A 12,848-nucleotide genomic window follows, 5' to 3' on the forward strand; every position below is an offset into this window, starting at 1 on the left:
GCAAAGAAAATACGCACTACAGAATGCATGTTTTTCCTGAATGCATAGAAAACCGAACATGAAATAAAATCTGGATGTTTTTGACAACCTATGTAATTTATGCAAATGCTTAACATACATTTTGTATTATCACACAGAAATTATCTAAATACAGAGCAGTAATAATGTTTACAAATATACACACAATACACGCTGATGTAAATCTTTGTCATGATACTGAGCGAGCTGCACTGTTCATCACCATTTCTAAAAGAAAAGGGAGAAGCATTCACTGGTAAATCTGGTGACCTGAAAACTTAACCTACAGCTTTGCGAATACTGGATACAGTGGGTCACAATGTTGTGAAGGGCAATTTTATTCTCCAAAACAGTGGCAAAAAGCAAGCACACACACTCAACTATTATTCAGTATTATTCTATTTGTGTCCAAAACTCTGCTGTGTGAAAATTCCCTTTTCTTCTCTGATAATAAAACAACTTACCTACTTGAATAATTTTAAATAAAATCTTATATGAAAACCTTTCCCACAGAAATCTCCATAACTCACATTTCAAACAGACGAGTTATTCCTCAAAATTTGCATAAGCAATTTAGGAACCTTCCCTGCCATGATCTCAAAACTTCAAGTAGAAAGTTGAAGCTTTCAAGATAAATGACCTATAAAACCACTGCTGGTCTTTACGCATTAAACTCAGTATGTGGAAACATGCAAAATAATGTTAACACAACTTAAAAGTAATTAGAGAACAAAAACTGGAAAACTTGAGTGCAATCCACCTCTCCACATGTACCACACCCTGTAGCATAAAGGAAATCATTAACTTTTAATTGAGCTGATTCATTAAATTTCAGAACAGTGAGGGTTTCTTAATCTTTTCTCCCTCCTTGGTAACCCTTGGTCCCATCACTTTCAATATTCGCTTTTACTAGTCTTGTTTTCCCTTCCATTTCCCCATGTAGTTTAGTTTCCTCTTTAACCACCAGGTGTCAGAAGGGACTCTACTCACCGCTGCTGCACCTTTTTTTATTTGTTTACATATTTATTTTTACAGGCCATGCTTGCGACCTTCCGGGCTTTTACAGGCTACAGGCCTAAAAAGCAGCAAATGTTCAGGCTTTTCTTCTGATAAACATAGTCATGAGCAACTTTCAAAATATATTATTTGTTCAGTCTTGGAATGGCATTTAGAAAGCAAAATTTTCACACAGAAGTAACACTGGGAGAAATACAGACATTTATTTGAAATGCTATATGAATGCAACATTTTAAGCAGACAAATTGTGGCTTACACATTTTTACAAGATGACTGGTCAGTGAAAGCCCAAAGCTTAGGTTTACAAAAAGTTGACAGACAGCCTTCCTTAAACCTGAACACCAATTCAAACAAGGTTTGCATTTAAGCATTCTTTTAGAACCAGGAAACTAAAACTGATTTGTGCTCAAAGAAATTCTTAGAATTACCTATTTTTAGGGATAGGGCATTGGCTAAAACAATACTGAACATAGTTTTGACACATTATTCTAATCCTTCTTCCCTCACCCCATTCCATCTACTCCTGTCCTTGTATCTTTACTTCCCACTGAACCTGAACTCTTTTATAGCCCCATAATTCAACACATATGAGCATGTCAATTCCCCAAGCTGGGAAATGAGCAGACATCCTTCACTTCAACTTAATTTTTTTTCCCAGACTTTTAAGGGAAAGAAGAACCCTCCAAGCCTAAAATTTCAATGCTTTTCAGCACCTTAAAGATTCTGGTGGAAATATAGAAGATGTGAGGAAGGGAGACAGATGGAGAGGGACACGTGGAGAATGTGTCCCAAACAAGCCAATAGTCCAGTATCTAAATACTGTCTGGATATTGAGATAGTGCAGAAGATCTAAGAGCTAACTTATTACAAAAAAATGAAGTAACTTCACAACACTCATTGAATTCCCTGAGAACAACAGAATGATACCCACAGAAAAGCAGTCTCCTGAAGGAAAAACCAGCAAACCCTCGATTCTCTGTTATGGAAGTGAAGAAAATAGCTCTTAGTCTTTCTGACTGCAAAGCAATATAAAGCACTATTCAGACGCAGTCACCTGAGTAACTTATCTACTTGCTCATTCCTCCCCTGTGAGAGGTTACAGCTACAGTTCATTTACCTGATAGCAGAAATTAATAGTTTCACTTGACATTTTCACCCTCCCAGGAACACAACATCAGAGGTACTGCTGCTGGGGACATTCAACATGGTTTTTTTCTCAACAAACATCCTACTTCATATTTGCAAAACCAATCTGTTACAGGATCACATTCACCAATGCAACAGGGTAAACAAGAGGAACAAGGGCAAACAAGAGGAACAAATTTATTACAGAATTTCTTTGATGACTCTATCTACTTCATCTAGCACAGATTTAAAACACAAAGCACTCATTCTAGATCTGTAACACCTTCAGAATCACTGTATACTATATATAGTAAGCATACATTGAGAATGCATGTATACTATACATGCAGCATAAGTGTATATTTATTCAAGTGTGGGTGGATATGTGGGTGAGTGTAGGCACACCACACATTCATACACATAGGCACACCACCTCCCCCATGCATTCTCAGCAATTCTCAAGTTTAGAACTGTTGACAAACTGAAAACATGGATATATATAAAACTAAGAAATGTACAATAAATAGGGTTGGCTTTTTTTTACAGATAAGAGTACATATCTGTGCCATAGCAGAAGAGGCAAACTTGGCAGGGATGATACCAAATTTAACCAAAAGAAATCCAAAAAGCAGTTCTAAATCCAGGTGCTAATTTTCAGAAAGCACCAGGATGTTCAGATTCAGGGTTTCGTTTAGACTAGTATCTAAGTCTCTCATGTTCAAATGCTGCGCCAATAGAACCTCAGATCACATGGACAGTGAGACTGGAGAACAGTGAAGTGAATTCAATAAAAGTCAAAGGCATTGCTGTTATACAAAGGGCCTCATATATTTTGAAATAGAACCATGGAAATAAAATACAAAGTCATTCTTCTTGTGCTGTACACAATTGCTCTTTCACTGTGTTTCAGCTGTGTAACAAGAACCATCTCGTAAAACCCTGGGACTGTTTTGGGCCTTTGCAACGTCACATTGGTAGCACCCAGAGCGGTGCCTGCAGTTCAAAATAAAATCTACAGTAAAAGAAATAATTCACAGAAGTTGCCTTCATTATATTCAGATAATAGATTAATCTTCTCACGAGGAAAAACGCAGTTTAAAAATCAAGTTTCTACTTGGAGTAGACCAAAGTTGTTCTGGATATGAATTATTAAGCACGCTGGTACCTAGGGCTACACAGACATATGCATCTAGATACGGCTTTGTATACTGTAAAACATGTCCTTGTCAGGCATCTGCTGCAACAGGTGCATCCAGACTCAAAAACAATAGGTCTCCTAAAAGGACTACATTTCTATAGACAGTATGCATAATGGAAATAAAGAAGGGACTTTTACTGAAAAAGCAGAGCGTAGCTCTTCTTTCCTCTCACTTTGTAACAATATAATCCTTAGTGTATAGGAAGGCATGAACATTTCATCACACAGCCTTCGGCACACTTATCATACTATAAGTGTTAATTTTTCACAGCTTTAGGTTTAGGAAGTTAGTATTCTTTTCCATTCTGCATTTCTATCTAATGCTAATAGCCTATAAACAGAAAATTAATTGAATTTGGCTTGAAAAATAGTTCAGGATTCTTATCCCAATTTTACGGACGGGTAAACTGAAGCTTGGAAAGGTCTCACAACTTTCCTGAAGCCATTCCAGATGGTAACAAAAGGGCTGGAGATGAAACATAAAAGCATCTTAACAACAAATCTTCAGCATTAACAGGTGCCTATCTTTTTGCTCCTACCTCAAGAGGCACAGTATGAATGACAGTATTAGACAAGGTGGAGTGAGAAAAGCAAAGGAAGTTTCTGTTGCTTGGTTGGCTTTGAGGGTTTTTTTAATATTTCGTAGGTAAATCTTAGCAGACACGGCTGTAAGACAACTGGAAAAGCGGCTGCTGTATTGATCAGCACATGCACAACCCATTTGTCTGAGACTGTAGATATTTCCAAGCAGCACTATGCCCAATACCTCCAAAATTCATAAAACTACAGCTTTAGTTAGTGTAAGTAAGGGATGAAAATTTCATTGTTACTCTAGAGCAATATGATATGACTACAACAATCTGACCGGTAATAAAAAACTCGGCTTCTTAATAAAAGCCAGTGTATTTGTCAGAATATGAAACACCAACACAGCATGCCCAAATACGCCTGCCATGCTGCACAATAAATGCAGTAAAATAATTTACAAAACCTCTCTGCAGCCCACATGCACTCTAAGGTCACATCAAACTGATCAGTGACCATTAAATCACAAAAACACTATCTTCAACCAATGTGTAATCCTGTTTGCTGTAGTCCTGCTTTGTCTAATTCATTACAACAAATTTTATAATAGGATCCCAGAACTAAACCCCAAATACCACAGTGAAATCAAATAAACTGAAATTGCTCAGAAAATGTCTTCTTTTTTTTTTTTTATTTTAAGATGAAACCAACTGTTAGCAGCCTCTGTTACAATAACTTCCTTCAGGATACTAACAACATCAAGCATTATGTCTCTTTTAGAGACAAACACAAACTGTTCAAGGCCACAAAGGAAGTTTACGTTAAAGAAAGATAAGAAATCATGTTCTTATCTCTCAGCAATTTGTTCAGACCGCTATGCCTCTCTTTCTCTCAAATAAGCTGGTTATTCTCTGCATTTACATCATGACCATGAAGTGATTTTCTTGCTGGGAACCCAGAGCACAGGGTACCAAGGCTTTAATATGTTTGAGAATGGCAATAAACCTCTGCCATTACTTTTTATTTTATTCACCATTTACTTAGACACTTTTTGTTAATAAGAGCTCTCTCACTCACCTCCCGATTTTCTTATTTACCCTGAAAATTGTGGTTACAGCATCCCAGACTGCTGTTATAGAAATTATGGCACCATAGAGACAGCATTACCTCGCTGCAGATTTAAGGATGATGAATAGACAGACTATGACAGAACAGGGTTTTTTCATGTTAAATACAGATATTTGAATTAGCAAGAAAAAAAATAATGAAAAAAGCACTAAGTGGATTAATGTTTCAACTTGATTTTTTTTAAACAATTTTTTCCAGCAGGAATGTTAAATACTTCACTCACCACTTTTTAAATTTCCATTTTGCTTAAGCAAAAGACTAAACTCTGTTCTATGTAAGAGAACTATTTTGATCCTAATGGCTAAAAATACATTTTAAATAGGAATTACAGGTTCTATACCACCTTAATGTTGAGACTGTTCTTCAAACTTAAGTAGTTTATGAGCAACAGAACTTATGTCTGAATTCCTTTTGCTGGGCATGAGATGCTGCAAGTGCTGATCTAGTCACACGCAGCAGCTGAAACATTCATTATATGTGGATTCTGTGTGATCTGGTATCACTGATGAGTTCACTCCATACAGATATGAATGTCTCCTCTACCTGGCTAGATATTTTCACCATACATAATAGCTGGTGCATCCACTCTTCTATCAGATTTAATGATTTAAATGATGGGAGAAATCTCTCTAAGAACCAGGGAGGAAAAAGAAAAAGACACTTTTACTGAAAACAGAAGATCAGAACTTCAGGACCAGAGAAATATGCACAGAAATGTCTTTGATTACATGGGAAAGATTTCCATGGAATAAACCTATAACTCTAAATTAAAATACCCTTTTTCTAGTCTTCCAGAATATAAGTGGTGTAATGTACTGTCGACTTTCTGGACTTCAGCCATTTTAGACTGACACACTTCAAAGAAGTTCCAGTTTCTCTAGAGAACCATGTAAGCAGCTTGTGCTAATTACAGAGAACCAGCTGACAACGCAGTCACTCTATGGAAACAAAGAAATTAAAGGATTAAGAGAACATAAGATACACCAAAATATTGTAATATCCTTTTAATTGAAAAGCTACAACTCAGGATTCGGATGTTGGGGGTGACCATACTATAACTACACAAGATGTTATCAAAGGCATGAAAAAAACCTGTTGCAGAGTTATATTTCTTCACTAACTTCTTTCTCTTCTAATATTTCCAACAGGCCTAGTCAGCCCTACACACATGTTCCTTGTTATGTCCGTTTGCTTTTCAGTTGGTTTCCCACACATCAAGCCAGACTACGAGCCTCAGGAGGGATTTAGCTACTCCTCCAAGCTGCTGTGAGTCACTGTCATGTCTGCTGCGTAGGCCAAATTAAGCCTGAATTTCTTGCTTCCACTAGGCAACAAGAGCAATGAGGAAAAACATGGCAAGGAGGTGAGAAAAGATCAAAAAGCCAGGAATCCTCTCCCTCTATATCCCTACCTTCCTGTCATAGCTGCCATAGTGCATGGTGATGAAGGAAGTAAATCAAAGACTTGGTGCAGAATTGTAGTATTCCAACTTTCAAATTTTCAGCATTACTTTAAATACTAATTTCTCATGACAAATGAAAAAAATCTATGCTACCTCACAAAATAAGTACACATTCTTGTACCCTGTTAGAAATAAAAAGACTTACGTCCACAAATTTATCCTTGGATGTGATCACACTTGTGATAGATTTATTTTGCTAAACCTAAAATAAAGCTGTGCTAAATGAATAATCACCTAAGTCAGCCTACTGTTAGTATTGTTTGTATATAGATTCCTATTGTTTTGGGAGATGAAACTCTTAATCACAGAAATTAAAACACTAACATAAATCATTGACTGAAAGTTAAAACAAGTCACTTCAGCACTTTCATGTTACCATTTATTCAGGAACATCAGTGGAGGAAGACTGGAATCAAACATTCCTGCCACACACAATTTTTGAACTCTATTCTGCAATCAATAATTTTTCATTCGATCTCAGCCGTCAAGATAAGACACTGCAGTATGAAATAGGGTTTCAGGTTGAGATGGGTTGAGACCAGTCAGTTTAATAGTGATCATTAACCTGCTTTATGTCATATTTTTAAGAAGCCCACATCATGGACAAGAAGTTCTTATGGTACTGGTGGCTGGGAAGGAATTTTGGATGGAAAAGGGCATGAGGGGAAATGCCAGTATACACATGCACTTTGAAGGTGCCAACCACTGTCAGAGAGAAGATACTGAGCTTAGAAATAATGCTGTATTGCCACTTTCATATTCATTAAAAAAACCCACAAACACCGCCCCCCAACACTGAATACAAACTCTGGGGTTTTAACTATATCAGCACTACTCATGAACAGTACCTTCCTTTGCTTGCAGGAGACTGCATAAATTCGCTCCTTAGTGCTTTAGAACAGTCACCCTAGTACTCAGAAAAGCAGAAGTAACTGATCCATCATATGCAACCTACAACACCTTTACAGTCTCCTTGTTGCCACAACTGCTTTCTGGGCACCCCTGAACAGCTGAAACACACTCAAACCTGCTAATAACCAAGGCACACCTGTAACTCTACTGCACTCTTAACATATGTTGCAAATATAGTCTTTGCCTAGTTCCTTTAAAAGCACCGCTTCTGTCTCGTCCTGGCTGACTCACCAGCAGTTTGTTTTCATTCGAATCCCTCTCTCTGCCAGACGCTGGAGTGACTAATGAACTGCAGAATCTGGTCTGTATAAAAATTTGACTTAGCAAACTAACCATCAACATGTTGATGACACCGCCACCCAAAATATCACAGTAACAAAAGAGAAACAATTTACATGGGCTCTAAGCCAGTCTGTCCTTCCTATTCAAATTTCAGGAAAGCATGACCTAATTTCTCTACAAGTAGTAGAATCTGGAGCTTTTGTTAATTCAGTTTCCTTTCCTTTATTTCAGCATATGTTTTTGCCACAGATGATTACAGTCACTAGGAGAAAAAACCCTTTTATTTGGGTAAAATTAAATACAGCAGGCATGTAGCCTATAATAAGAACCTAAGAGAAACAGAAAGAGCCTGTCGCACTCCTCCTCAGCAGCTGAATACCTGTCCTGGTCACCTAGTGATAGACCGCCACACCTCAGACCAATCAGATATACTGTAAATTCAATTCTGTCTATATTAGAACCATTTTTTTTCCGAATCTTCCAACAACTTTTACGCTCCCAGTATCATGCCCTCTTTACAAAAAAGATTAAGGCAGAGAAAACTGAGGAAATAAGGAGAAAGAAGTAATACGCTAAACAGTACAAAGCAGTAGATCCACTACTCCTATTTATTCTCTCCCATATACAGGGCCAAATGGATATCCGATGGAACCGGAAAGAACCATACAGCAGTACCCTGTACAATTTCTCACAGCAAGGTAGTACAAAAGCTTGGTTTTTAATTCCACTTGATCCTTTCTAGGTGGTATTTTCTAAAGTCTCCAGGTAAAGAACAGGTGGTCTATTGCCTTTCATTTTGATATTTCAGACAATTCCACAGTTCATGACTAATTTCTTCGGTAATAAGTACTTCCTGTTTTATATTTAAGAATACAAATCTGAAACACAGTTGCCATGGCCACAATAATCACTTTTTCCCTTGTAAATACATTGTGTAAGTATTTATCTAAATAACAAAAATTTAAGAAATATTTTTCTGTGCAAAGCTTATCTGATAACTAGTTAGCATTGTGCTTCAGACACACCCTCTCATACATTTGTATAAGACAATACACATGGCTAGCTATAAAAGTGATCTAGGCAGATATGAGTATTCCTGTTTATACACAAGTTGAAATAATGGTATTTATTACTTTTATTCCAGACACGACCCAAAGAAAATCTGCAGCCAGCCTAGAGTCCAGCAGGTCACTGCTCCCCGCATTCTAGGGCAATGGAAAAGGCAATCAGGTTTCCATTCCTCTCACTATTCTGTCGCTCATTTGAACAGAATTCCATTAGAAATGGATAACCTAATTTATCAAAAACCCCACTCCTTTCCTCAAGAACTTGTAGAGGCAAGCATTTAGATTTCAACACAGATTTAGCCATTCATATTTAAAAATCAGATGCTTAACAAGTAACAGTAAACAACACATCCAAAACATAAGGTCTGTTTTTCCAGATAAAAAAATACTGTGACTTATCACCATCTCTGTATTAAACAAGATTAAATATGTCCGAAACTAATTTCTGCAAACGTTTCACCTCTTTGTTTTACCTGCTTCTGTGTACTTTAATCCTACTTTTACTTCTTCATGCTTTGCTTTCGGTGGCGGCCAGACAGTCTGGAGTCTCCCTGGAGTCTTGTCATCTTGCTCTGAGGGACTCAGGTCGGGCTGTTAAAATTACGCAAGAAAAAATTAAAGTCTGCAGTATCAATCGGTTACGAAACAGCAACCGCCATGCTCAGCTCTACATATATACTCCTGAATGGTTTTCTGCCTCATTCTACTGACTGCAACAGTGCTCAGATGATTGGAAGGGATACAAAGAAATCAGCGTAGAAATACAATTTTGAGGAGGAAAATAACATAATGCATGTGACATACAGTGATTTGCTGAAACTGTTCACATCAGTGTGGAAAGTGTCTGTCCTTTGGTGAACCACAGAGGTGGTCAAGAACACTAAGCTTTTTTCCTGTATCTTCTTTTCAGAGCGAAAAGACCCATCTATGCTCCTCTTACAAGTAAACACTAGTGCAATTCATCTAAGACATCATTTGACAATATAATTTTCTGGAAGCAGAGCTAGTTTATGACATTCCTGCCCCACCCCCAGCAGCTTGCTCAGTCCACATACCACGTAATAACTGCCACATCAAAGTGCTGCTGCAGCTGTTAATGGGACTGCATTGTCAACTGGAATGCTAAAATAACCCTTTAAATGGGGGGAGACCAACATTAAATAAGCATTCTTTTAGAGATTTATGTTTGGTTGTTCGGGGTTGTTTTTTTTACATCTCTAACATTTCTGTAATCTGCTATACAACATGCTACCACAAGAAATTGCACAGACATACTGCAGGAACAGCAAAACCCTTTATGAAAGTGGCCCCATAAATGGCCCACATGAGCGAGGAAAAAGGAAAGGCAAGACCCTTTTACTCTGGCTTTGCCCTGAGAAAATGACATTTGTACTAGACCAGACGTTAAGCAGACATTTGTAAGAGCCACTCCTGCTGACTCATGTGCTTCCTCCCTCACGGTGTGTGATGGCAGCTTCCCAAATAGGTTTGCTGTGAGCCACACAAACGCTTACGCCAGCACAGCACAGGGCCTGGTGTAAGCAGGAAGAAACACGTCAGGAACGGGAAGGGCACACACAGACTGCAAGTGCTGTACATGCCACAGCCAATTAGTACCTCTTTTCTCCTCCACGTAGGTAATTTATTACAAACTGGTATTATTGGTCTACCCAGGTGTCAGTCAAGATTTTTTTTTAGTTTTTAATTTTCTGTAAGAATACAAATTTGAAAGAGAGTACAACCAACACGGCAAATTAACTTCAGTAGTTTAGGTTTAGGGTCCAATCTCAAAAATTTAATCATTCAGGTAACTCCCCCTTTGGCCAACAAGAACAATCTTCTGGACTGATTATATCTGCCAAAAATGTACCTGTAAGAATCTTGGGTTGGGGTTCCCCCAACCCTAGGGTTACTCATTTAATTAAAGACTTCAAATCACATTCAAATTCATTTATCGTTATGGTTCTATAAAGACTTGGCATATTTTTTTCATTTCTTAAAAATATAGTAAATTGCCATATGCTTAAGAATATTAACTTTGCAAATTCTTATATAATCCATAACTTGAGTCGTCTAATTGGAACCACTGAGTTATACCTGGATAAGGTTAAACGCTTATCAGTATTTGCAAAGGTAGGTATATGCAAGCAAGCAAGAAAAAAAAAAAAAACTCTGTGTCTTGGACAAACTTGAGTTGAATACCATGCATAACTTCTTCTTGTATCAGCTCTTATCATAGAATTATTCCTAAAGGGTAAAATAAAGTATTACTTTTAAAAATAAAAAACTCAATAAAAGAAAACAGAGTGAGACTGAGAAACTATTAAATAATACTACAGTAAATATTTGCAGCACCAAACTGATTTAAATCCATATTTAACATATGGGCAACTGTTTTGTGATGATCTGTTAAAATCAGAAACTGATTTTTAAGTTCTCACTTCTAATGGAAATGCTGTTCTCACTGAATTCTGCTATGACTGCAGATGATCAAGAATTTTGATGAATTAGCCCCAAGATTTCTTCAGTTGGGAATCCAAAATTTGAGATTGCCAAAAGAAGAGGTCAGCTCTGACATTTTGACCTTAAGTCCCCACCAATAATTTTTAAACAAGACATTACTTTTATGCATCTACTTCCAGATCTTAGGAAGAAAAAGCAACTCAACCTACAGATTTGTCTGATGGTCCATCCCCAGGTTTTGATTTTGACCTTTCAAATACAGCTTTCAAGGACTCTTTTTCATTTCTCATTTTGCGTTTTATAGCTTCCAGCTCTGAAGTATCTGCAGTTGTTTCTTTTTTGGGAGGCCGTGTGAATAACGCTTTAAAGACGTCCAGTGCAGATTCAGCGGGGCTTGATTTTACTTCCTCAGAGCGAAATCGTGGTTCTGTTCTACTGGAGGCTTTGATCTCCTGAGCTTCATCACTATCCTCGGTCTCTCCAGATCCCTCACCAGAGTCCTCGGTTCTATCTTCATTCTTGGAGACGTCTATGTTTAACAAGTGAGAGAGTTGTTCCAGGAAAGTAGGACTTGCTTTAGGTTCAGCCGATTTTTTTTTAGTGGTCAAACCTGATGTAATACTGGATTTCTTAACAGGCTGTCGTAATTTAAGCAGAGCTAAATCATTCTCCCTTGGTTTAATTTCTGTAACAGTTTCCCCATCCTCTGTGGTTAGTCCCTTTTTCCTCACACGTAGTCCACTAAAGAAAGCAGGCAGCTGGAAAGTCTTTTCAGCCAGTGCAGTTTTTTGGAGCGATGTATTATCAGCTGAAGGTCTTTGTTCTTCATCTGGAAGTTCCTGAGGGCATTCCCCTGCAGCAAGCAAGCGACTGAACTGCTCATCCATTAACATTCTGTGTTTTCCATTGGAGTCATGCTCCAAAATACCATCCAGCTCTTTCGGGAGCTGCTTAGAAATTGGTGGGTGTAACTCAATGTCATCTGTACCCACAGTGGCATCATTGTTGCTGTGCCCTTCTGATTCTGACTCTTCTTTATTTTCATTGTTATTGTCCAAAGCCTGAGTAGACAAGCCAACATTATTTAGCCCAGATTCGCTTGTATTGTTTTCATCAGTGTCTAGGTCCTTACTCTCTGTGTCTGATTCTGTATCACTTGTTGCATGAACCAGAGTACCTTGTACAAGAATAGCATCCTTGTCCTCACTGTCAGATTCAGACAAAGAAGTCTGTACAAACTTTAAATGGTGAAGAAGTAACTCATTTTGTTCCGCAAACTCCAGTCCCAGGTCAGCGTCAGCTTGCCTGCAAGTCGTTGGCTCGGCTTGGCCACTGCTACTATTCACCCCGCGCTCATTTTCTGAGTCGTCATTACAATCATTATCATTCCTCTCATGCCAGGTGTTAGCAAGAGCGTTTATATTGGTGTGCAAAGGTCGAAACGCTTTGAGCACTGTTTCTTCTTCGGAAGCTGCAGATTCGAAGTTAGTTGTAAACCCAAGAAGTGTTTTCACAGAAAATGTAGTGAAGAGACCAGGTTGGCTTCCCGCTGGACTCTCCAGGTCCGCAGGCTCACGACAGTCCCGCACCGCGTCCTCCTCTTCCATGCTGCGCGCAGCGCAGGACGGGTCCGGCCCCCGCAGCGCTGCCG

The 12,848-nt window shown here is 38.3% G+C and overlaps 1 protein-coding gene across 2 annotated transcripts in view; it reads right to left on the minus strand.

The window, feature by feature from the left end:
• Positions 1–12,848, minus strand: part of FMN1 (formin 1) — a 178,775-nt gene that overhangs the window by 124,535 nt on the left and 41,392 nt on the right. Inside the window, exons 1-2 of one of the 2 annotated variants that reach the window (XM_086462892.1) lie at positions 11,407–12,804; positions 9,208–9,325 (exon numbers count right to left, since the gene is read on the minus strand). In XM_086462892.1, the coding sequence (XP_086319018.1) occupies positions 9,208–9,325; positions 11,407–12,804 (1,516 nt within the window). Of the gene's footprint in view, positions 1–9,207; positions 9,326–11,406; positions 12,805–12,848 lie in introns of those variants that run through there. The other variant, XM_086462891.1, reaches the window with a different exon arrangement.

The sequence above is a fragment of the Leptosomus discolor genome, chromosome 3 (assembly GCF_034619465.1).
Source record: "Leptosomus discolor isolate bLepDis1 chromosome 3, bLepDis1.hap2, whole genome shotgun sequence".
Classification (NCBI taxonomy): Eukaryota; Metazoa; Chordata; class Aves; order Leptosomiformes; family Leptosomidae; genus Leptosomus; species Leptosomus discolor.